The sequence below is a fragment of the Tursiops truncatus genome, chromosome 2, assembly GCF_011762595.2.
Source record: "Tursiops truncatus isolate mTurTru1 chromosome 2, mTurTru1.mat.Y, whole genome shotgun sequence".
NCBI classification, from domain to species: Eukaryota; Metazoa; Chordata; class Mammalia; order Artiodactyla; family Delphinidae; genus Tursiops; species Tursiops truncatus.
In genome coordinates, this window is record NC_047035.1 from 86,390,265 (window position 1) to 86,413,255 (window position 22,991).

Genomic DNA, 22,991 nt, shown 5'->3' on the forward strand with positions numbered 1-22,991 from the left:
CTAATTCATAAGACCTGGGCTGGGATCTGGGGATCTGAATTTTTAGGGAGCCCCAGAACTGGTTCACATACACAGCCAAGGGTAAGAGGATTCAAGGAAAACATAAACTTGACACAGAAGCAATCAGTTTAATTTTTTAGCCATGTTTGTAAAATAATTCACTTTCAGTACATGGGTAACACCCAAGCCCTTTCCCATTATATCCAGTTGTATTACAAGTTCCTTTAGTTCTGTTACCAAAAGTTTTCATTGTTTCTTCAGGGAGGCTACCAAGTAAATTCTGATGTTCTCAAGGTATCTTGTCCTGGAAATGGTATCATTTCTCAGGATTTAAAAATAACTTGGCTGAACTAAAGGTGGAGAAGCCAAGTCTCTGCTACTTTTCCTAGTCTCCTGGGCACAGCTGTGGAGTCTTGGCACTGTGCCCATGCCCTAAAAATTTAAATATGGCAATATGAAAAACCTTAAGAACCTAGAGCAGCTCTCCTACTTCCCACCATGGACTCAGCAATAAGAAGAGCAGACAATTGTACACTAGTTAATAGCTGCTTTGTTCCTTCATAGCACACTGGGCAGAGGGTAAAGAGCCCTCTGTCATCTTCAGCTGCCCCTGTTCTTTTCCTCAAACTCCAGGATGAGACCTTTAATGTGGGACAATTTCTGATGCAGGTACTCACAACGGTGCTTTTCTTCCCTGTAACCTGGGTACTGCTGCAGAGAAAAAGCATCCATGTCAAAAAAAAAAAAGTCAATTCTGCCTTTTTGCTACCATTCCCAGGCCTGGTCTTACCTTCCTGAACTTTTTATATTCCTGGACTATCTTTTCTTCCAGCATCTGAAAAGAAAATGTTAGCACCAAGTTTAACCTTAAGAAAAAAGCTCCAGTTCTCTTAGGGAGTGAAGGAACTTCCCTTCTCCTTCTACCAAATTATACAGACTAATTTTTCCCTCAAAACTGGCTTGCTTGTCACATTGGTTGTTGAACAAACAGGATTATGGGCAGTTAGCCAGGAGTTTACGGCCAGTAGAGCTCAGGGGCCAGCCTGGGCCCATCCAGCCCTTACCTTGTATTCTGGAGTTCCTCGTTGAGTGCTCTTCATCTCTGCTCCCAGCTCTCTGAACCTTTGGTTTGCAGCCCCAACACGGGCATGCAGAGTGCGGTATTCAGCATAATCTGTCTCAAAGTCCTGCTTGTAAGCATGGTGCTGTTCTGCACTGTGGATGGCCCTGTATTGCCTGCCAGGAGCAGAGTATTGTCACCTTCAATATCATTGCCCCCCAAAGCTTCCAGCTCCCAGGAAGTTTACCTTAATATCTCATATGCACAAGGCTTGATAAAATTGGAAATGGCAGGGGACTCACAGGAGGTAATCTGGTACCTCTTCAGGGCTTGGGGATTCAGAGTCTAGGAAGGAAGCAAGACATGAAGGTAATGATAGGCTTTTTTTCCCCCACTATGGCAGTTTCACCCTCCTCCCATTAACTCACCTGCTTGAACTGAGGGACTGTGCACCAGCCTGGGGCTAATGTCTTCATCTTTATCTTCTTGCCCCCAATCTTCTCTCTCCTGTAGCTCCTGACTAGGCAGCCCTTGTAGGGGACTTGGAGCTAGAGACAGAGATCTGAGCCTCTTTTCTTTTAGTTTTACAGTAGCTGCAGGTGCTGGACGTTTCTGTTGGAGAAAATATCTTGGTCACATGAACAGTAAGCCAGAAGCCTCCTATTCTGTCCTTCTCTTAAAAATTACTTCTGGGCTTCCCTGGTGGCACAGTGGTTGAGAGTTCGCCTGCCGATGCAGGGGACATGGGTTCGTGCCCGGGTCCGGGAAGATCCCACATGCCGCGGAGTGGCTGGGCCCGTGAGCAATGGCTGCTGAGCCTGCGCGTCCAGAGCCTGTGCTCCGCGGTGGGAGAGGCCACAGCAGTGAGAGGCCCGCGTACCGCAAAAAAAAATAAAATAAAAATTAAAAAACATAAAAATTACTTCCATATAATGAGCTCTGGGAGCATGAAAATGATAAGGTCCCAATCTTTAAATTTTAGCCTCATTGGACACAACTCTCTTTGAAACACCCTTGCTATTACAACTTACCTTGTCCACGTGTTTCTGGCTAGCAGAGGAAGGCAGTACCTGATCAGGCTCTCTGTTTGGAAGATGGGTCTGGTTCCTAGGATTTTTGAAGAGGGAATGGGAGAGATGAAGCCAAGGGTAGGGCTAGATCCCTTTTTACAGCATTTAGGGTGGAGATTAGAGAAGACAATAACAGGGCTTCCCAGATTAGTCCCACCCTGCCCCCAAGTACCTCACTTCCCACTGTGCCATGTGTTCCCTCAAGGATCCTGGGAGTGACTGTCCTTGGCTGCTTGCCAGTGGATCTGCCACCTGGCAGGGAAAGTGGCAGGGGCACTTGGCTCCCTAGGCTTCAGGCTTTGCCCCACCTTATCCCAACTCCCTGCAGTTTCTGGCCTTACCTCTTCTAGTGCCATCTGTGGCTGTGAAATTGTATCTCCTGCAGAATAGTCTCCCATGTTCTGCCAGCTCTCGTGATCTCTGGCATCTTCAGTCAGGTTGTGTCCCTGAACTGAAGATGGGGCTGGGACAGAATCCATGGCTGCCCAAATAGTGAGGCGCTCCCTGAGTGGACCCAGGCAGTGGAGGCGGTTAGGCCCAGATCTGGAAAGAAGTGGTTTAAAACAAAAAACAAACAAAAAACAGGAAGGTGGAGATCTCTGAAGCACCTCTGGATATCCCCTTCCCAGACTTTGCACAAACTCTTTCTTACCTGCTACCTATTCCCCTTACCTGCCTAAATGTTGGCACACAAGATCCAAGCCACCACCAGGGCCCTCCTGGCCACACTGAGACACTATGAAGGAAAAGAGGCAGGACCAGCCAGGACGTGGGACCCTCAAATACTGTGGGTGAAAGGAGACTGTAAGCTCTATGAAAGTCAGTTCCTCCTCCTACTATGAATGCCACTCCTCCCTGAGCCAGCCTAAGCCTGACGATGGGTCCCACGGGGCTCATTAGCACACCAGGTGCAGCTGGGCCTGAGTTCCTCAGGAGGCTAAGACGGCACAGTCTCTTCAACCGCAGCCTCTTGGGACCACAACCCAGCAGCCCCTCGCCCCATTTGGGGTTCAATTCTCGAAACTTCCTCAGACCTTGGCTGCCCTCAGCCTCCCGCCCTGATGGTACCTTCCTGGAGCCCATGTCTGTTCTCCCTGCACTCCACCTCCACACACCCCAGGCCCGCGCTTACCCCTCGGTTGCCTTGGAAAGCAATCACTGGCCGAACCTGGAGGGAGAGCACAGACTTGAGCTAAGAGCAGGTGAAACAGCGTCCCGGATCCGGCGTCGGGTGCCCGGGGTGGGGGTGGGGTGGAGGGACCTGCCTCGCAGGCTTCACTTGGAGAGGTGGGGAGGCCGGAGACTGAGGATGCTGCTTCCCATCCCCAGGCCCCTTCGGCACTGTCGCCGGCTGAGGCCCGACTAACCGAGGGGTAGGGGATGGAGAGGATGGGGCCCGGGCCGGCCGTACCTGTTGCCGCTGACACTCGTGCAGCGCCCGCAGCGCCGCGTCGTTGAGCCTGAGCAGCAGGAGGCTGGTCCGGGCAGCGGGGGTGAAGCAGAGCCGGAGCTTCCTACTCAGAAGCTCCCGGGGTCCCTCCATGGCTGCGAGGTTCAGAGCAAATAGGACGGGAGCCACAGACCAGGGCCACTACCACCTCCGCTGTGCAGGGCTAGGCTGGCACACCCGGTAACCCAGGTAGGCCCCGCCCCCCGCCGGGACCCCACCCCAGGCCCCACCCACAGCCAGCCCCACCTCTGGGATTTCCCGCTCGCGTGGGTGGCGCTTCGCTCTCCCCCAGATGTTATCACCGACCCCAGCGGTTTCTTCTTGGATTGGCATGCGCTTATTGGGCTTTCGGAAGGTGCTCTCCCAGTTCCGGGGAGAAAGTCTGCAGCCAGCTTCAGACCTCTCACTAGAGTCCCCAGTCCTGCCTCAGTTTTTCCACCTAACCTGAACACTTAAAGAGTTTCGGTTTCTAAGTGAAGCTGAACCTGCAACCCCCGAGGGTTTTAGACGCAGAGGGGCGGTAGACAGCGACAGCGACTGATTGCTGGGCGGGCCCAGCCCATCACGCCAAGAGCCCCAAGGGACCGGAGGCTGGCGGACCCGAAGGGGGATTCCCGGCGCCAACACCTGGCCTAGAGCTTTTGCTTTTCCCTGCCCGACGTACTGCGGCGAACCCGAAGCCGGTTTCTAACTATGAATGGAGAGAAAATCAGGGCCCGTTTTTGGCAGCAGTGAAGCTTGGCTGTCGCAAGCCGGAGCGCCCCCCCATCGATGGGCAGAGATGGGGGCCGTGGTTGGTGGCAGGAAAGTTGCAGGGCAGAGGAGAGGGAGAACTCAGTCCCAGGTCTCCCTTCCTGGCCTATACACGTGAGATTGTTGGACACTGGTGTGAAAGGGAGCAGGCTCACTCCCTCAGGAGGACCAAGAGGTGCCATGAAGTTTCCAGACATTCTGGAGGTCCAGATCTTGGTGCAGTGAAACCCCAGGACCAATCTCATGTCGGCCCTTGGTGTCACCACTTGTCCCTGTTTGGGTATGTCTCCCTAGAGCCCTGGTGTTGTTCTCTTTCCTAGCTAGGATACCTCTGCTAAATCCCTGGACGGGCATAATCCCAGATGACCTTAATGCCCTTCACCCTAACTCAAATTATCTATACATTTGTCAAAACTCATCAAATTGCACGCTTAAAATGTATCTATTTTAATGTCTGTAAATTATACCTCAATAAAGTTGATTTTTATTTTTTGCCCACACCCCACAGCTTCTGAGATCTTAGTTCCCCCACCAGGGATTGAACCCAGGCCACAGCAATAAAAGCACCAAATCCTAACCACTGGACCTCCAGGGAACTCCCTAAATTTGACTTTTTAAAAATAATTTATTTATTTTATTTATTTTTGGCTGCATTGGGTCTTCGTTGGTGCGCGCGGGCCTTCTCTAGTTGTGAAGAGTGTGGGCTACTCTTCGTTGCGGTGCGCATGCTTATTGCAGTGGCTTCTCTTGTTGCGGACCATGGGCTCTAGGCTCATGGGCTTCAGTAGTTGTGGCACGCGGGCTTAGTTGCACCGCGGCATGTGGGATCTTCCCGGACCAGGGCTCGAACCCGTGTCTCCTGCATTGGCAGGCAGATTCTTAACCACTGCGCCACCAGGGAAGCCCTCCTAAATTTGACTTCTTAAAAGAAATTAATTAATTTTTGGCTGTGTTGGGTCTTCGTTGCTGCTCACAGGCTTTCTCTAGTTGCGGGGAGGGGGGGCTACTCTGCGTTACTGTGTGTGGGCTTCTCATTGCGGTGGCTTCCCTTGTTGCGGAGCACAGGCTCTAGGCGTGCGGGCTTCAGCAGCTGCAGCAGGCAGGCTCAGCAGCTGTGGCTCGTGGGCTCCAGAGCAAAGGCTCAGCAGTTGTGGCACACGGGCCCACTTGCTCCGCAGCATGTGGGATCCTCCCGGACCAGGGCTTGAACCCTTGTCCCCTGCATTGGCAGGCGGATTCTTAACCACTGTGCCACCAGGGAAGCCCCATGGTTGGGTTTTTATAGTATTTATTTGTCTTTATGGAAGTTATATATGTACATATAAGTTCCATACAAGACATAATAAAAAATATTTATCCCTTATTCCTTTCTGCTTTCTACTGCTTAAAGGAAGTTAAAACTCTTTTAACTGTTTCTTCTAGCATTTATTGCTTTTTCTAAGTATCATGCCATTTCTGGCTTTTTAAGTGTCAGATATTAGCCATTGGTTTCTATCTTAAAAATGAGGACTTTAGCTCTCCCATCCTCTCCATATATATGCATGTACTTTCTCTCTTCAACCTCCTAGTGTAGTAATGTTACTTTTGTTAGATCAATAATGAATGTTTACATTTTATGAGTGTGTAAATATTATTTACAAGCTGTGACACAGTGCACTGTTTACATTTCCTTTCTTGTATGTTTCCCCCTTGATATTAATAATTATCCCTATCTTGGTTTGTTTACTTAGTTGTGTATGTACTTATTTTTTTAATTATTTAATTAATTTATTTTATTTTTGGCTGCGTTGGGTCTTCGTTGCTGCGCGCGGGCTTTCTCTAGTTGCGGAGAGCGGGGTCTACTCTTCATCGCAGTGCACGGGCTTCTCGCTGCAGTGGCTTCTCTTGTTGCGGAGAATGGGCTGTAGGCACGCGGGCTTCAGTAGTTGTGGCACATGGGCTCAGTAGTTGTGGCTTGTGGGCTCTAGAGCGCAGGCTCAGTAGTTGTGGCGCACGGGCTTAGTTGCTCCACGGCATGTGGGATCTTCCTGAACCAGGGCTCGAACCCCTGTCCCCTGAATTGGCAGGCGGATTCTTAACCACTGCACCACCAGGGAAGCCCCTGTATGTACTTATTATCAATTAATTCTTTTTTTATATCAATTAATTCTAATATGCTCCTCTAGAAGTGGAAATCTCCTCCTCATATATTCAAATATAATCAGTTATATTATCAATTTTATCAGTTATAAAACTTATCAGTTTTATAAGTTTCCATTTTTTTCCTTATATATACACCTCCAGACCCTTTCATTCTCCTGTTCCACTCTGAAATAGTTGCTTCTCTAAGCCTGCTGCAGAGTTATCATCCTGGGGTCTCCCTTCAAACAGCCTGGGGATTTCCTTATCTCCTATATTGGATGCCAATTTTTCCTGAATTCTACTACTTTTTTCCTTGATTTACCCCCTCATTTTGGTGTACATCTCCAATAGCTTCCTGGAAAGGGTGCATGGTAGATAAGTCCTTTGAGACTGTGTGTCTTTATTCTATTCTACTTAATTGATAGCTTGGCTGGGTAAAAAAAAAATTGGTTGTTAGTTATTTTTCTTCAGATATTTGATGACATCACTCACTGTCTTTTGGACTCCAGTGTTGCTGCTGACAAGTCTGAAGCCATTCTGATTCTTCATCCTCTCTTTGTATGTGACCTATTTTGTATCTCAGAAACCTTTAGGATCTTCTCTGTGACTCCAGTGTTCTAGTATGTTGTGGCATCGATCTTTTCTTATTCTTTGTGCTGGGCACTCAGTGGGCCCCCTCTCATTCTGAAACTCATATAATACAGATGTTGACCTCCTGAACTGATTGCCTAATTTTTAAATTTTTTCCTGTCCATCACTATCTTTTTGCCCAATTTCCTTGACTATTTCTTCAAGTTTTATCTTCCAATGCTTTTATCATATTTTTAATTTCCAAGAGCTCTTTATTATTCTCTGAATGTTTGTTTTTTTATAGCTCCCCTGTTTTTGTTCAATATCCCCTTCATTTCTAAGGTTACTAATTATGGTCCCCCTCCCACTTTCTTTTGTTTCTGGAATTGTTTCTGATCCTCTAAGACCTTATTTTCTGTTTCTGTTTTGTTTTGGCCTATTTTTATGTTAAAAGTGTTTTTTCCAATGCTTGCTGATCTTCAGCTATCTACTCATCTCTACAAGCAAGGCACTAAAATCTGACTAGAAGCTTAATATGCATGGAGAGGGCTGGTTGCACTTTAAGATAATCTTACTGGATCATTTCATTATGTGATCTCTGTAATTTCTCTAATTATTCAAGGTTTTTCCCATCTCAGGGCCTTGGCATATGCTATTTCTATTGTTTGTGTATTTCTTAAAATGTATTTGGCAGAAGTTACAGAAATCTGACTCAAGGCAGCTTACACAAAAAACAAATACGTACGGTGGTTCTCATAGCAGGAAGCTCAGTGAGAGAACAAATATTATAGTTGATGTATTCAGTGGCCCAAGAGCATCATCAAGGACCAAGTTTCCTCCTGCCACTCACTTTGCTTCAACCTAAGGCTTGTCCTTCAAGGTCACAGAAGCCAAAAGCAGTAAGGGTTATGTGAATCCTTATTCAAGTCAGTGGGAGAGAGCACTGTCTGTCTCCACAATGGAACAAAAGTCCTTCCCTTTGGTCTGATAAGGCCAATTTAGGTCATATGCTAACTCTTAAACCTGTAACTGTCACAAGGTGAATATCATGCATGGTTTAGGCAATCCTGAGCCAGTAATGCTAAGAGTGATGAGTTTACTTTGATTGACTTAGCCATTCAGGACCACTTTTGGAATATAGGGAGGGAAAGAATTTCCTAAAACTGTATTGCTCTTCCTTGTTAAAGGAGGGATGTTATTAATGTTTGGAATTCAGCTGCACTTCTGGAGCCTTCTTCTACTTTTTCTACAGGCCTCAGTTGAAAAGTCACCACAGGGAATTCCCTGGTGGTCCAGTGGTTAGGACTCCATGCTATCACTGCCAAGGGCCTGGGTTTGATCCCTGGTCGGGGAACTAAGATCCCATAAGCTGCGTTGCGTGGCCAAAAAAAAAGTCACCACAGAAGTGGGTCTCTCCCATTATTCTTTGTCCTTGCACTTTTGTTTCTCTTTTAACACTTAACACAAGTTGTAACTTCATACTGTTTGGTTTGGCTACTTATGAATTGTAAGTCTCCCCCACTAAAGGGTTAACTTCATAAGGTCAGAGACCATGTCAGTTTTGTTCACCACTGTATACCCACTGCCTAGAAGTGTCTTGCACTTAATAGGTGTATACTTAATATTTGATGAAGAACCCAGAAATCAATAGTATCTTCCTCTCTAACTGAATACCCAAAATATATTTTGAAGCTGCACACTTTTGCCATTTCTTCTGTCACCATTTTGGTCCAAGTGGCTTTCTTCTGTTCCCTGATGTAATGGACATCTTTTGTTTGATCTGTCTAGCATCCTCCTTTTCTGGGGAACAAACTCCCTTTCTTTGATAAAACTGTTCCTTCCCCATACTAACCATATGGTTCTGGTGGGGGCTACTCTCATTATATCCTGCCCCACACCACCTCCTCACCACAAAGGTAGGCACCTAAACCATCAGAGTCCTGTCCTGGGGTTTTAAAAACTGAATTTAAAGGAAGAGACTCAGACCCCCTCTCTTGGTCACTCTGTGATATGTGAGGGCAGGGACCATTGGTGGCCATTTCCTATCATGTCAAGGGATCTGGATCTGAGAAAACAAAGCAAAGAGATGGGGAGGCATCCCCCTGTCATTGGTTTTAGTCATTCACACCCCAGCCCATGACCCAGTTTGGTTATGTAAGCCAACAAATTCCCCTTTTTGCCCCAGTTGGTCTGAACTGCATTTCAATTATCTGTTACCCAATTAGGCCTAGAATCCTGGATGTCTGTGATAGCCTCCTGACTGGTCTCCCCATTTCCATTTACCTGCTCTAATCCACTTTCCTTCCACGGAGTGATCTCTTCAAAATTTACATCTTGCTGCTGAAGAGCAGTGACTGGGTTAAACTCTCAGCCCCACCCTTTATTACCTGTGCTTCCTTGGGAAAGTTATTTAACCTGCCTGTGCCAAAGTTTCTAAATATGTAGAAAGGGAATAATGACACCTCAAAAGGTCATTGTAAGGCCCAAATAAGAAAAGTAAACTTAATATACTTAATAAGTACTCACTTAATGTTACCGAGTAGCGGTATTAGCAGGAGTGACTCAGATCATATCACTACCCTACCTTCTCCCTGACCTAGTTTCAAAGCATGCTCACTAGGCATTAGTGACTCACCTACTACCTACCAATCCACTAACCTTGTGGCTCTTGATGGGATGGCCTGAGGGAGCAGGGCCTTAGGGCCTTCACACATGCTGTTTCCTCTCCTAAAATGTTCTCTCCCACCTCCCCCCACCCCTTGCCCTGCCTAAATCCTCCCCCTTTTGCCTCAGCCCAGTTATCACTTGCTTCACTTCTCTAATCAAAGTTAGGGTCTACAGATATACTCCCTTCACAGAACCAGCAGTTGTATGATTTACCAGGAGAGGTAGAAAAATTGTTCACAGATAGTCTTTATTTAGGTTAAACTGACATCTATTTTGGTGGATAGGTGCTTATGCTGTGTGCCCTGTTAACTCTTTTGAATATCATCCTTGTGTAAAATCTGTTCATTTCTTTCAAAGCAGTTATCACAATTGATTTGCATATATATATATATACACACACACACACACACAGAGGAATACCTATATATGTGTTATATACAGAGAGAGAGCTGTTTCTTCTTCTCTACACTATATGTTCCGTGAGTATGGAGATATACATGTTTTGTTCATCACTGTATGCCTAATGACTAATGCAGTAGTTGGTACATTGTTGGTGCATAACACAATGAATATTTGTTGAAAGAATGAGTGATTTCTTTGGCAATTACTGGAAAAGTTAGACTGGAGGGAGGTGTGGCAACCAGCCTAGGTTCTGTTAGGATTGGAAATAGACTCTTGAGCATGGGGGTAGAGTGGGGTGAGTTAATAAGAGGAGACTGGTTACAGGGTTGTTCCACTCTCTCACCCACCTGAGCAGCTGGAGTTGATAAAGAGGTAGGAGGTGCCAAAAGAGAACTTGCTTCCTCATCCTGCACTATTTCACTCATCCCTGGCTAGCTCAGTTTTCTCCATGGGGCTGGTTCTGTAGTCTCTCTATTTGCAAGGGGACCCATTGGAACCTGGGGGCTAGGAAGCCAGATAGTCCAAATTCTTTTTGTGAACTGTGGTCAGTCTGTTGCTATAGGTCTGCAGATGCTGTCCCCACCCTTGAAGTCCAGTTTCCTCATCTTCTCACTTTATATGTGGGGTCCCTAAATCCTGCCTCACCTCCTTCTCTCAGAGCCTTGGGTCCCTAACTCTCAACCTCGTGCTAAGTTAAAGTGGAGGTATTTTCTCTGCCCTCTGGCTGTTGGCCAGTGGCCACAGTTCTTCACCACATGGGCCTCTCCTCCTGACATGGCAGCTGGCTCTCCCTGAGCCAGTGATCCAAGAGAGAAAGGAAAGCAGAAGCTGCAATTTTTTTTAGCATCAGAAGTGATATACCATCACTTCTGCCATATTCTATTGGTCACATAGACCAACCTTGATTTAGTGTGGGAGAGGATTACACAAGGATGTGAATACCAGAAGGGAGGGATCATTAGGGGCCATTTCAGAGACTGGCTACTACTCAGGAGTTAGAGGAATTTGGAGAATGAAGAGGTTTTAGGACTTCCCAAAGGGAGATGGAGAGGACATTATTAACCAAGTGCCTATTATGGGCCAAGTCCTTTATATTATCTATATTAATCTTTTCCACAACACTAAGGGGTAGATATTATTCCCATTTTTCATATAAAGGAATTGAAGCATGGAAAAAATGATTGTCCAAAATCAAATCCAGTAAGTAGCAGAGTCAGAATTTGCACATTGTTATGTGTGCCACCAATGTTGATCTATTACATTTGGTATGTACCAAAGGGTGGGATATATGCTACTGGTGATATAAGAAGTAATTTTAGTAGTATAGAGACATAGCAGTAAGTAACACTGAAAGTATAAAAATTAAATGCTTTTCAATATTCTGATGATGTCAAGAAAAAGCTTCAGTTTGGGAGACTTATGCCTTATTACCTCTATAACACTTGTTAATTTCTTTCTCTGAGAAAGAGAGGGCAGGCCCCAGGTTCAGTAGCTTTGACATTGATGATATTTTGGTAGAATTTAATATTTCCTTTTCATTGTATTTCTTTTTATAGTTACTTTCTGTTTGTGGGCAGGTGATACTGATTTTAAATTTACTAAAGGAATATGAAGTTTGGGTTATATCCTTTATTTGAAACTGATACAGGGAGTTCCCTGGTGGTTCAGTGGTTAGGATTTGGTGTTTTCACTGCAGAGGCCCAGGTTCAATCCCTGGTGGGGGAACTGAGATCCCCACAAGCCACACAGCACAGCAAAAAAAAAAAAAAAAAACAAACACAACCCTGGTAAAAAATTTTAAAGTAATAAATAGTAGTAGTTCAAGTGATACCTGGGTATGGCAAAAATTGTGAGGATGGTACTGAATGAGGTTTATTGTCTTCCCTCAGCTCTATGTTGAGAAAGAAGCCAGGCTGAAGTGCCAGCCTCAGCTTGGTTCTGCTGTGGGCACTAGCTGGAGAGAATCAGATGTTAAAATTTACAACCAGTCCTTTCCTGTGAGATTTCCTAAGCATTTCTCCTTTATCCCGTGAATTCCTCGGGACTGGTGGGGAGTCTTGTACACAGATTAGTGAAACTGGGAATGAGAGCGATTTTAGTGGGAAATCTAAGCTTCCCGCCCTATTCAATTGCGAATTACAAACCAGGTGTGGTTGGTGGAGATGGTGGAGATAGTACAGTACAGTGGGGAAATGCCGGAGGGAGAAATGGACATAGTATGTGGATTTTCCAATCTCTTAGTCCCTGATCCAACTCCATAGTCCGTGATTTTTGGGTCCTCCAATACTTCCAAGCTACATATTTGAAGCTTCTATGGGGATATGAACAGGACCAAAGTTTTAGGACATATGGGATGTGGATGCGAATTTCTATACTGGAGGAGTTTGGGATGGGGGAACAATGTGGTTAGAAAGGGGCTTCTGAAGTTGCGTTTGTACACGATTTTACATAGTATGCAAACTCAAGTATCTAAACAGGTGGTTGGTTGGGGGGATCCTAGATAACAGGGGCAAGTTTAGTCCAAGAGTCTTGGTAACAGCACCGGCCGGACCATTTCAGCCCCCACGAACCCCCAGCCCTCTGTTCCCCCTACGTTCCCTCTGAGTGAGTCTGTCCTTGCCCCAAACCATCCCCGCATGAGGGCACTCTGCCAGGTCACGTGCCCAAGCTCGCGGGAGCGCCACCTAGCCACCCGCACCCCTCCACCCCCACCCACTCTGCCCACGTGACCTGGCCTACTTTCTCCCCTCCCGACCTAACGACTTGTTCGGAAAGCCCCGCCCCACGCAGCGCGCTCGGCCTGCGAACCTCCGCCCGTTATCCGCCCGAGCTCCAGCGTGGCTCGCGGCCTCCACGTGTTTCTTCCTGTCCAATGGGAATCGGCTCCCGGGCGCGAAGGGGCGGGGAGGAAAAGACAACTTCGTTACGCTTCGAGAAAGGGGCGGGGCCTGCAACGTCGTACTGAACGAGGGGACGCAACGGAGGCAGGCCGGAGCTGCTGCCGTCGCCATGACCCGTGAGCACTGAGACCCCCTCCTCTTGCCCTTTTCTCCTTTTCCATCCTAAACATGACTGCCGAACCTCGGCATTGACCTCGTTTTGACTTCCCCAACGAGACCTTTCTCTAGGAGCGCTGTTTAGCGACCCTCACACTTGGAGCCCGGAAGTCGACCCTTTGCCCACCGAGACACTTCTTGAGAACCTCCCCACCTCGTCAGGCAAAGGCCCTCCCCGACGCTCTGCGGTGTGGGGAGAAGCCCTGCGCCCCTGTGATAAACCCAGATCCCCCCATTCCAGATCCCTGCCCATCCCCCACAGAGACCCAGACCGTCTACACATACCGCCACCCCCTGTCTGGGCCCCCATGCTGCCCCGAAATTCGAAGCACGCTTCTAGCAGGCTCCTCAGGACCGTCCTCCGTCCACTCCCCACTTTGACCTGCCCTGTGGCAGCTACTCCCTCCGTCCAATCTGCAGCCTAGGCCCCGAAAAAGGCCGGTGTCGGCGACCCGGGAATGAAGTGTTGGACCGTACGAGTGTCCGGTGAGGGGAGAGGGTCGCCGGTGTGTGGCCAGAAAGGCCTTCTCGTCTCACCTTTTATCTTCTTTCTCTAGGCGGTAACCAGCGCGAGCTCGCCCGCCAGAAGAATATGAAAAAGCAGAGCGACTCGGTTAAGGGAAAGCGCCGAGATGACGGGCTTTCTGCTGCTGCCCGCAAGCAGAGGTAGCCCCAGGGAGGGGCGGGGAGGGGTGGGGTGAGACCTGGGTTTAGGCCAAGGGTTGTACCTGGAAAGAGTTAGCTCAGAGCTTACATCTGGACTAGTCGTGAGGGGCAGAGTGCATTGTTTCCTCTAGGGTTTTATTCCTCTCACCCTTTAAATTGTTAGGTCACAGCCTTATAGGAAGGGACTGGGGCGGGTGCTGCCCTCGGTCTGATTTCTGAGTGCCCCCGGGTCTGACCTTAAGGGCAAGGGCAGGGAGCCTCACATTTCAAATGCAGTGGTGGTTATGACAGCCCAGTACTTTTGGCCCTCCTTGCTGTTCATTTGTCCTCCCTTCTCCCAGCCTTCTCACTGGTGTTGCTGGGTGTGGTACTCAGCACAGAATAGCCTTGGGCCTGTGTGGCCAGACTTCTGACCCCTCGGGCAATAGCCAGATAGAGACTGATTGCCTTTTGAGCCTCAGCTCTCTTCCTCTTGTTCTCCTAGGGTGGGAATACAGCAGCCACATGCTGAATTTTGTCCCATCCACTTCCATCTTATCCTTTGTGCCCTTCATCCCCCTGCATCTTGTCCCTTTTGCCCTCTGGTACCTCCCAGTGCCCCATCATCTCTACCCCCAGGGACTCGGAGATCATGCAGCAGAAGCAGAAAAAGGCAAACGAGAAGAAGGAGGAACCCAAGTAGCTTTGTGGCTTCGTGTCCAACCCTCTTGCCCTTCGCCTGTGTGCCTGGAGCCAGTCCTACCACGCTCGCGTTTTCTCCTGTAGTGCTCACAGGTCCCAGCACCGATGGCATTCCCTTTGCCCTGAGTCTGCAGCGAGTCCCTTTTGTGCTTCCTTCCCCTCAGGTAGCCTCTCTCCCCCTGGGCCACTCCTGGGGGTGAGGGGGTTACCCCTTCCCAGTGTTTTTTATTCCTGTGGGGCTCACCCCAAAGTATTAAAAGTAGCTTTGTAATTCCTTGAGCGCCTGGTTTGACTGGGGATTTGGGGGGATGGGGATGGAGGAATGGCTGCCCTTTCCCACCAAGAGGGGAGAGAACTTCAGACTCTAAAAGGATGTGGATATGTAGACTAAGTGAAACATCACAGGAAAAAATTCTTTTTTGTACTGCAACAAACAGGTATTCTGGGTATGTGGTAGAGAAATCCTCTAAGAGCCTTAGGGACTTCTTTTCTGTGATTTTTTTTGTCCCCCACTCAGACCCTGAACATCATCCTACGGATGGAGTTGAGGTCCTAAGAAGGAAGGCTGCAAGACCTAAATTTATGCCCCTCTTCCTCATTCTTCCTCAGTTTTGCCTGCTTGGAAGTTGGCCCAGATCCTGCTGCTCACTGACTTCCCATGGTTAGCTGCTCTCAAGTGTTCACATTCTCTTCTGTTCTGTCATTCCTTATGTGAGGGTGGTTTTTGTCGTCCCATTTCCTTTGACCTCAGCATCAGGATTAAAACCTAGGGTAGTCTCTGTGCTCCTTTCTTCCTGTGTCCTGGTTTGTTCTAGGGTTCTGGGCTTCTTAAATCCCTGTACCCAGGGCTGAATTCCTTATTTTCCTTTTTATCTCCAAGGGCAGAGCCAAGTAAGTCTTCAGTCCCTGTTGGTCTTTCCCTGCCCCCATCTCCACCATGAGAGCCAGGAAGGAGCTGGTGCCGCACTGTCTGCTGGTTCCTGAGCTGCTGACTTGGGAGTCAGGCTCTTGAGCTGGGGTGAAGACGTAACGGTAGCTCCAGCATGTCAGATACTCTGCCCAGGGCATTAGGGTGTGTATGGCCACTTTTTTCAAGTCAGACATACTACTGACTTTAGCCTAAAGGGAGGTAACTACCCATTATATCCTTGAGGTGTTTGTTGGGCTGGACAGCTCCTGTGAGTCAAGACTAGGGGTACAATTTGAAGGGAACCCCAGTTTGTTAAAAGTACCTAGACTGGATATTTGTTATCTGGCAATACTGATGCCATGACAGTGTCACCTGAAGATAAGAGGAGGCTGGGGGTCCTGGGTTGGGGACCAACAGAATGGTGCCAGTAGCAGCCCCAGATAGAGGAGTACACGGGCCTAGCATGAGGCAAACTTGACCCAGAAGGTAGTCCAGCTGCCCGTGGTGAAAGTCTTTTCCAGTTCTGCTCCCTCATAGCTGTGGAACTAAAGTGTCTGGTTAGAGAATCTGGAGGGCCATGACCTTTAGGTCTGTCCTACCACCCCACCGAAGAGTATGGTATATGGTAGACCCATGTGTGTGTCCTCAGAACTCGGGACTGGCCTTGAATTGCTCTTTCCCTAAAACAACTAGGTTTTCAGAAGAGTGTCCCAGGCCCGCCTCCATCCTACCTGAACCAGTTGGTGAGGGTAACCATGACATAGAGTGATGCAAGGAAGAAGACGAAGTGGAAGGCAGAATAGCTATAGGAAAGCTGCTGGGCTTGCACTGGAGGAGCTGGAGCGGTCTCTTGGTTAGCTGGCCTGTCAGCCCCACCTGTTTGCCCTGGAGAGAGGAAAGGACTGCTGGCAGCAGTGCTGCTGAAACACCTCTTCCCTCCTCCCCCATCTTTTGTGAAGGCACTTGAGGGCTCTTTGGCACTCTGCAGAAATCTACACTTACGGATCCTCACTTGACACTCACCTTCCTCTGGCTGCACTGTTTCAGGGCAGCAGAAACAGAGTGAGGGCTTTTGTAAAACAAAAGGCAGCATGTTTTGGAATGACTTTAGAAAGAATGTCTGGGTAACAGTATAGGAAACTCCTCTTCTTTGAAAAGATTGGTGTGGTGTAAAAAGTGGAGGCACACCTGGGTTCAAATTCTAGCTTCAGTATATAACTGGCTATGGGAACTTTGGTAAGATGTTTAACCTTCTGTGCCTCAATTTCTCCATTTGTAAAATGGAGCAAATACCTACCTCACAGGGTTGTTGTGAGGATTAAATTAAATGAGATTATGTATGTAAAGTATCTAGCACAGTGCTTAGCACATTGTGGGTACTCAATAAAAGGTAATAGCAGCTAGAATCTGAGCATTCTGGGTAGAGGTTGATAGGATGTGTGTGTGTCTGTGACTATGTGTGAGGGGGGAGGGGTATTGGGGATATTGTGCTCTCCATCCTCACCTGGACCTCACAGCTGTAAACCTTGACAGTCCACAAGGGCCCAAATACCTCAGCAAGGTAGGAAGCCTCATTGCTGAGAAGGAAGAGATGGTTCTCAAGCTGGTCCAGTCAGATAGCAGGATTGCCTGAGGGCATTTACTGCTAGCTGGTTGGTCCATATTAGTAACTCTCAGGAGGGTACTGTGCTCCTGGAGCCCTTTTCCGCCAAAGATTTAGAAATCTTTTCATGTGAGGGCCTTGAAGTCTTTATACATTTAAAAATTCTCAAGTCATTTCCCCTACCCCCTTCATCTCATACAGATCATCTGACAAGTGCTATTCTTAGAAGTTGTTTTTGTTCATGGGGAGCTTTCCTCTTATCTTGCTCTAAAGTTTAAATAAACCGTGGTCCCAGACAGTCTCCTGACCATGTTCCCTGTCCTGAGCATCCTCCCTTCTCTCACGCCTTTCCCTTGACACCTTTATGCACCAAGCAGAAAGCACACAAGCATACATGATGCCAGCACTCAACACTGCCAGAGAAGTATCTGGTGTTTGGGGTTCCATTTTACTCAGGCCAGGCAGGCACAGAGTGATTCTGTCCTTGAAGGATTACTGAGAAGGGGCAACAGAAGAGAAAGGTGGTAAGAACAAATAGGTATTTGGCAGGAGCAAGAAAGGTTTTAGCATGGGGAAATCCATGTCCTGTCCTTACCACTCTCTGGAGGATGGCTGGATAGCGCAGAGAATGTCAGCTACGTGATATAGCAGCTGTTGACAGAGGCTTGTAGAAGGCCAGAGTGGAGCTGCTCTGGGGAGAATGTGAATCCTTGCTTTAGCCTACAGGGTAGTAATTTCCTTTACTTCTACCCTCACTTGTACTTCTGTCCCCCCACCCTTTGGGGGAAGCAGAGAATTGACTGAGGTAGGGAGGCTAATGAAATTGCTATACCAAAGGTCCCCCAAATCTGGAATGTTGCAAGGCATGTATCCACTGAGGCGGATGCAGGGAGCGATGGAGAGGAAGGAGAGGAGACCACAGCAACAAACATGCAGACTAAGCAGCATCTTGTTGAGCAGGCAGCCATCTGGGTGTGTGTAGTAGTGGAACAGGAGCACAGCTTCTAAACCTGCCATGCTGTAGAATCCTAGGGTGGTCAGCAGCACAGCTAGGAACCAGCGGCAGTCTTGGGCTGCACCTGTTTGCCTAGGGGTGGGAGGTGGGCAATGGCTTGGTGCTCCAACTCTTCTTTTACCCATTATCAACTATTTCCCCTCTTCCAAAAGACTGGTGAGACTTACCCATCCCACCTGGCCCACAGTCATTTCACATTCCTGAGTTTTTCGATACTGCTTAGTGGTAAGCTCTGGGACCATCAACCTGTCATGTCCTTTGCCCCACCCAACTGGGTCTAGTAATGTCAGACTTCCCAGGAAGCCTTTAGGGTTATGTCCTCCTTACCAGTTCTTGTTCCAGGAACGGGCAAAGGCTGTAAAAAGCACCAACTGCAGCAGGATGAATGTGAAGCCTCTACAGATGCCAATGTAATGCCAGGCTGCAAGTGAGGCACCAGTGGGGGAAATGTAGCTGATCATATCATTACTCCTGGTCCTCTTCCTACCCTCTTTTTTTCTTAGAAAATATTTTAGCTTACTTCCGCTGATCAGGATGAGATGGAAGGTACCTGGGAAGAGATGCTCATCAGGCATGCAGAAGGCAACAGCACAGAGACCTAGCAGGAACAGCAGCTTGAGGAGCCAGAAGCTGGTTAAGAGGGAAAGAGAAAACCAGACTCAGAAGAAAAGGCAAAGGAGAGTGAACAGTGCCAGTGGAGGAAGGCAAAGGAGAAAGCCAGAACTATACGAAGGGAGAGAAGAGACAACTAAGTATAGGAAGGGAGGAACCAGTCCCATGTGAGAGGGGCTGGAGATGGGCCCATTACAGCCCATTCCAAATTCTGACTTTCAGATACCTAAATAAAAACATCCGGACAATGTTTTAGAGTTGACAAAAGATTTGCATATAGTAACCCCACTGTTATCTCCATTTCAGAAACTAGAATGTCAGAGAGGATAAGTGTGTGGCTTGTTGTCACACAGCAAGTATAGTGGAAGCAGGGACTTAAACCTGTTTTCTGTCTTTTTACAGTGCTATTACTTCATCTTGGAATTTCCTTTACTCAGCTTATTTCTACTTCCCTCCTCATCCCCTCCCCGCCCAAAGAATACACACACACCTCTTATGCAGCTGTGCTCTCAGGCTGGTGGGGGAGTGGAGGTCGACCAACGGCACAGCCTGCAGCAGGCGAAAGGTGGCAGTTCCTGTACATACTCGGTATACAACCCCAGAGCCGCTGAGCACTGGGCAGTGAGAGTGGCCAAACAGATGGGCACACAGCCCTGAGGGCATCTGGATCTGGAGGGAAGGTACATGTGAGAAATGGCTGGGCAAGTCATCATGCATAGAGAAGTACCTTCTTCTTATGGGTATGTCCACTCATTTGTCCCCTTCCCCCAACCTGAATCTCTTGTTTATCTCAGGGTTTCTCCTTTTATCCTGTCCTGCTGCACCCCAACCTCCTCCCACTTACCCCATGTGCCTTGCCCAGACTCTTTGCACTACCATCCTTGACAGCAGGAGGCAGCAGACTGCTGAGGTCCCCACATGGAGGAGGATGTAGAACAGGCGGCTACAAGGAGACTCCGTGAGAGGGGGTCACCTAGAATGGCAGCAGCAGGTACAGGGAGCAGGCCCACAGCAGAGCACCTGAGGGGAGAGCAGATGCAGGGCAGCAAGGTGCAGATTTGCTGAGGAAAGGCTTACATTAATGTACATGTGAGGTTAACCCAAGAGGCTGAATTCCAAAATTTCCCCCTCCCTTCTCTTCTCTTTCACTCAGGAATTCTCAGACTGTCTGGTTCCAAGCTATTTAGGATTGCCTTCCACTGACATCAAGTAGAGCTTTCATCATAAGAGCTTAACTGCAGGCTTGAGCAGAACTTTCTAAAAGCCTAAGTCACATCTGGCCTCTAATCTTTCCCAGGATCTAAATATCCGGTACTGGGTACATGGGAGGAGAGGTTTAATGATCAGTAGTCTTAGAGGCAAAGAAGCAGAAGGGCCTCACAAGTGAAAGGAAGGCCTATCATCTTTATCAGCTCCCATGGGTTTTCCTCCCCAGCTTCAGCCACCATTCCCTTCCATTTTTTCAGATAGCGCTTGCTCCAGTACCCTCTCACCTGATAGAAGGGAAGACTCACTGTGACACTGCTGACTCCACTGCGTTGCTGTGCCAGGCGGAGGGAGGTGCTGGAGCTTGTGACCGCCTTTGCACCCACCATCCTTATCCCAGGGATTAGGCCCAGGTCCACCAGAGGGAAGGAAGATGAGAAAGTAGTAGCTTTCTTTTGTCCTCAGCCCATTGGACTCCTGCTGTGCCGGGGCTGGTCACCCAGTTTCAGACAGAATGGGGAGGGACATCAGGAAAAGAACACCGACCTTCAGGATGTGGTAAATGCAAATGTCCCTGTGAAACTACTTTCTCCCCAGGGTCCTTGGGCCACTCAGTCTGTTCTCCCCAGATTAGGGAGTAGTTTGCATATCTGGCTTGTAGATTAGCATTCTTAATTGGTTTAGGATTAGACGTCATCCATCTTGAACAGAATTCCTTGGGGTGTGTGGGCTGGACCTAGGTGAAGAGAAGGGAAGGATAGGAAGGCCTGGAGTGGTGACGGGTTAGGTCTGGGACACGGCCTGGCAGAAAGCAACACTAGAAGCCCGAAAGGAAGTCTGAAAGGCGTACTGGTTTCCTCGCTGAAGTTCTAAAACCAGAGCACCAAAGAAGGTGTGGCCCACGGCTGGTCCCGCCTCCTCCTCTCCCGGCGGAAGTTGCGAGGCAGTTACCGGAAGTCTTCCTGAGGCGGGGCCGGGCCTCTGGCGCGGCGTGGTGGGATCGACATGGCGACAGAGGGGGACGTGGAGCTAGAGTTGGAGACTGAGACCAGCGGTCCGGAGCGGCCTCCAGAGAAGCCACGGAAACATGACAGTGGGGCGGCGGACCTGGAGCGAGTCACCGACTATGCTGAAGAGAAGGAGATCCAGAGTTCCAATCTGGAGACGGTGAGGTTGGCCGGGAGCCTGTCTGGGAGGGATGAGAGCAGAAGGGGCTTGGGAGGCTGAAACTGGAAGCCCAGCTCCAGGATGGGTCTCCATCTCCATGGTGGGAGGAGGCAAGAAGGAAACTGAACCGTCGTTGGAGCCCGCCGCTTGCGAAAAGGAACTTGATGGAGATTGGGTTTAAAATGGGTCTCAGGTGCACAGAGTTGAATTAAACGTAGGTCCCGGTTCCTGGTACGCTCGTCATCGTGAATACACACCTCACCCGCTTGTTACTGGTATTTTAGATTATTAGGAATTGTGGGTAAGCAGAGCAGTAACTAGATCTTTCTTTCCCGTAGGCCATGTCCGTGATTGGGGATAGACGGTCCCGGGAGCAGAAAGCCAAACAGGAGCGGTAAGTCGTTTTACCTACGGGCCCCTCTCATTCCCCCAGACAAAAAAAGCCATCGTTAGGCCTTTGTACCTTGTACTGTTCTTCAACTGTATCACCCATTTCTGCAGATCTAAGATTTACAACTTTACTCTTGTTGGTGGAAGGAAAGGCCTCCTGGCAACACCTGCTGCCTGCTGTAAATATTCCAGGGGATGGGATGGGACGTTAGGTGAGAGGGTGGGAGTCGTTTTGTATTTTCAGTCAACAGTGTTTATCAAGAGTCATTTATTTGTAAGGCACAGCTGGAAAAATCCTTTCTGGGAGTTTATGATGGAGGTAAAGAATGAGGACTAAGTACATGAATATTTGCAGGGAGAAGGAACTGGCCAAAGTCACTATCAAGAAGGAAGATCTGGAGCTGATAGTGAGTAGTAATGTCTAACTAGTGTATGGGTGGGGGCGGTTTCTTTGTCAAATTTGGGTTGTTTCCCCAAACAAGTAGAGTCCTCATGTTCTGCTGGCACATTAATGCCCGGGAGGAGACTTAGGTAAAATCATTGATCCTTTTCCTGCAGATGACAGAGATGGAGATCTCGCGAGCAGCAGCAGAACGGAGCTTGAGGGAACACATGGGCAACGTGGTAGAGGCTCTTATTGCCCTAACCAACTGATTTGTGTTTTCCCAGACCTACCCACTGGATTAACTTATTTCAATAAAGATGTCGTTTTTTTTTTTTTTTCCAAGTTGCAGTTTTATCATTTTGGATCAAGTGCAATGTATATCATATTGTATTTTATTGTGGAAAATTTACATGTTGGAGTATAACCCTTAATGAACCTATGTGAAGGATCAGTGTAGAAGAGTGCCTCATGTTCAGATGCAGATGCTATGTGGCAGATCAGGCTCATTCATATGACTAGTTCTCAACAGCATTCAAGGTACACTTAGAGTCTCAGCAAAGTGTACTGTACTCCATGGCATGTGTCTCTAGGGTAGCTTATGAACAGCTGGAAGGCCAGTACCTGCCTAGGAGCCACTGTATATAGTTTTAAGTCACCAATCCAGTTCATAAGCCACTGTGAGTTAGAATTTAGGTACTGAGGTGGGAACATGGTAACTACAATAGAAGTTATCAAAGGTTATGTCTTATATAGAATTTATGAAAGATTTTGATTTAATATTTTCTGAACCACAACACTTACACCTTGGATTCCATTTTCTAACCTGGAGAGAAAGCAATTTTACTTTAAAAGTTGATCAAATTTTTGATCACCAACTCACCCTTGCTGAGCTTGTTTCCTCAACTATAAAATGATACACAGATCTGATAGGTTGTTGTAAGAATTCATGAGCAGGTGAATGTAGCTCTCACTCTCATTTTGGCTCTAGGATAATTCTCAGATTGTATCTCCTTCTGGCACATACAAGTGACATATTCATCTCTGTTTATTACCTCACAGTAATTATTTGCACTCGTATTTTTATTCTAGGACATTTAAGGATTTATGAGTGATTCTTCTAGTGGGGCATTTAAAGATTGTGAAAAGACCTTGTCTGTCTCATTTTCTAAAATGAGATATTTATTTTTGGCTCAGTTGGGTCTTCGTT

At 47.9% G+C, this 22,991-nt stretch overlaps 4 protein-coding genes across 8 annotated transcripts; 2 read left to right on the forward strand and 2 right to left on the reverse strand.

Moving 5' to 3' along the window:
* Nucleotides 1–108: 108 nt before the first annotated feature.
* Nucleotides 109–13,040, reverse strand: ELL3 (elongation factor for RNA polymerase II 3). 3 transcript variants are annotated; one of them, XM_073800883.1, is made up of 13 exons: nt 12,902–13,040; nt 11,925–12,047; nt 3,542–3,675; nt 3,263–3,298; nt 2,803–2,915; nt 2,472–2,673; nt 2,303–2,382; nt 2,092–2,167; nt 1,489–1,672; nt 1,363–1,405; nt 1,065–1,236; nt 791–835; nt 109–711 (listed from the first exon to the last, which is right to left on the reverse strand). In XM_073800883.1, exons 3-13 carry the CDS (start codon nt 3,671–3,673, stop codon nt 601–603), a joined length of 1,194 nt encoding a protein of 397 aa, XP_073656984.1. In that variant the 5' UTR covers nt 3,674–3,675; nt 11,925–12,047; nt 12,902–13,040; the 3' UTR covers nt 109–600. The 3 variants fall into 3 exon arrangements, with proteins under 3 accessions (XP_073656984.1, XP_073656985.1, XP_004323424.1); XM_073800884.1 differs by lacking the exons at nt 11,925–12,047; nt 12,902–13,040 and having other exon boundaries at nt 2,131–2,167; nt 3,542–3,776; XM_004323376.3 differs by lacking the exons at nt 11,925–12,047; nt 12,902–13,040 and having other exon boundaries at nt 3,542–3,775.
* SERF2 (small EDRK-rich factor 2) lies at nt 12,967–14,775 on the forward strand. 2 transcript variants are annotated; one of them, XM_033851604.2, is made up of 3 exons: nt 12,967–13,109; nt 13,707–13,815; nt 14,411–14,775. In XM_033851604.2, exons 1-3 carry the CDS (start codon nt 13,103–13,105, stop codon nt 14,694–14,696), a joined length of 402 nt encoding a protein of 133 aa, XP_033707495.1. In that variant the 5' UTR covers nt 12,967–13,102; the 3' UTR covers nt 14,697–14,775. The 2 variants fall into 2 exon arrangements, with proteins under 2 accessions (XP_033707495.1, XP_033707496.1); XM_033851605.2 differs by having other exon boundaries at nt 14,434–14,735.
* Nucleotides 14,455–20,252, reverse strand: SERINC4 (serine incorporator 4). Its single transcript, XM_019935428.3, is given in 14 exon segments — nt 14,455–15,758; nt 15,760–15,943; nt 16,138–16,291; nt 16,430–16,475; nt 16,657–16,659; nt 16,911–16,983; nt 17,380–17,481; nt 17,483–17,504; nt 17,605–17,700; nt 17,885–18,096; nt 18,352–18,654; nt 19,127–19,305; nt 19,477–19,656; nt 20,130–20,252. Coding segments are annotated over 14 exon segments (1,686 nt in total). The 5' UTR covers nt 20,232–20,252; the 3' UTR covers nt 14,455–15,728.
* A 444-nt stretch (nt 20,253–20,696) lies between these two features.
* HYPK (huntingtin interacting protein K) lies at nt 20,697–22,126 on the forward strand. Of its 2 annotated transcripts, XM_004323372.4 has the most exons (4): nt 20,697–21,009; nt 21,348–21,403; nt 21,755–21,806; nt 21,958–22,126. In XM_004323372.4, exons 1-4 carry the CDS (start codon nt 20,848–20,850, stop codon nt 22,051–22,053), a joined length of 366 nt encoding a protein of 121 aa, XP_004323420.1. In that variant the 5' UTR covers nt 20,697–20,847; the 3' UTR covers nt 22,054–22,126. The 2 variants fall into 2 exon arrangements, with proteins under 2 accessions (XP_004323420.1, XP_033707497.1); XM_033851606.1 differs by lacking the exons at nt 21,348–21,403; nt 21,958–22,126 and having other exon boundaries at nt 20,809–21,009; nt 21,755–21,814.
* The last annotated feature ends 865 nt before the right edge of the window (nt 22,127–22,991 follow it).

Bases quoted from the DNA above. Each gene is read 5' to 3' on its own strand.
- SERF2 (XM_033851604.2), top strand. The intron at 13,816-14,410 runs GTAGCCCCAGGG...GGTACCTCCCAG, and splicing joins GCTGCTGCCCGCAAGCAGAG to TGCCCCATCATCTCTACCCC.
- ELL3 (XM_073800883.1), bottom strand. From the start codon at position 3,673: ATGGAGGGACCCCGGGAGCTTCTGAGTAGGAAGCTCCGGCTCTGCTTC. The intron at 3,299-3,541 runs GTACGGCCGGCC...CTCTCCCTCCAG, and splicing joins ACGAGTGTCAGCGGCAACAG to GTTCGGCCAGTGATTGCTTT. The intron at 1,406-1,488 runs GTGAGTTAATGG...CTTCCTTCCTAG, and splicing joins CAGTCCCTCAGTTCAAGCAG to ACTCTGAATCCCCAAGCCCT.
- HYPK (XM_004323372.4), top strand. From the start codon at position 20,848: ATGGCGACAGAGGGGGACGTGGAGCTAGAGTTGGAGACTGAGACCAGC. The intron at 21,404-21,754 runs GTAAGTCGTTTT...GAATATTTGCAG, and splicing joins CAGAAAGCCAAACAGGAGCG to GGAGAAGGAACTGGCCAAAG. The intron at 21,807-21,957 runs GTGAGTAGTAAT...CTTTTCCTGCAG, and splicing joins AGGAAGATCTGGAGCTGATA to ATGACAGAGATGGAGATCTC.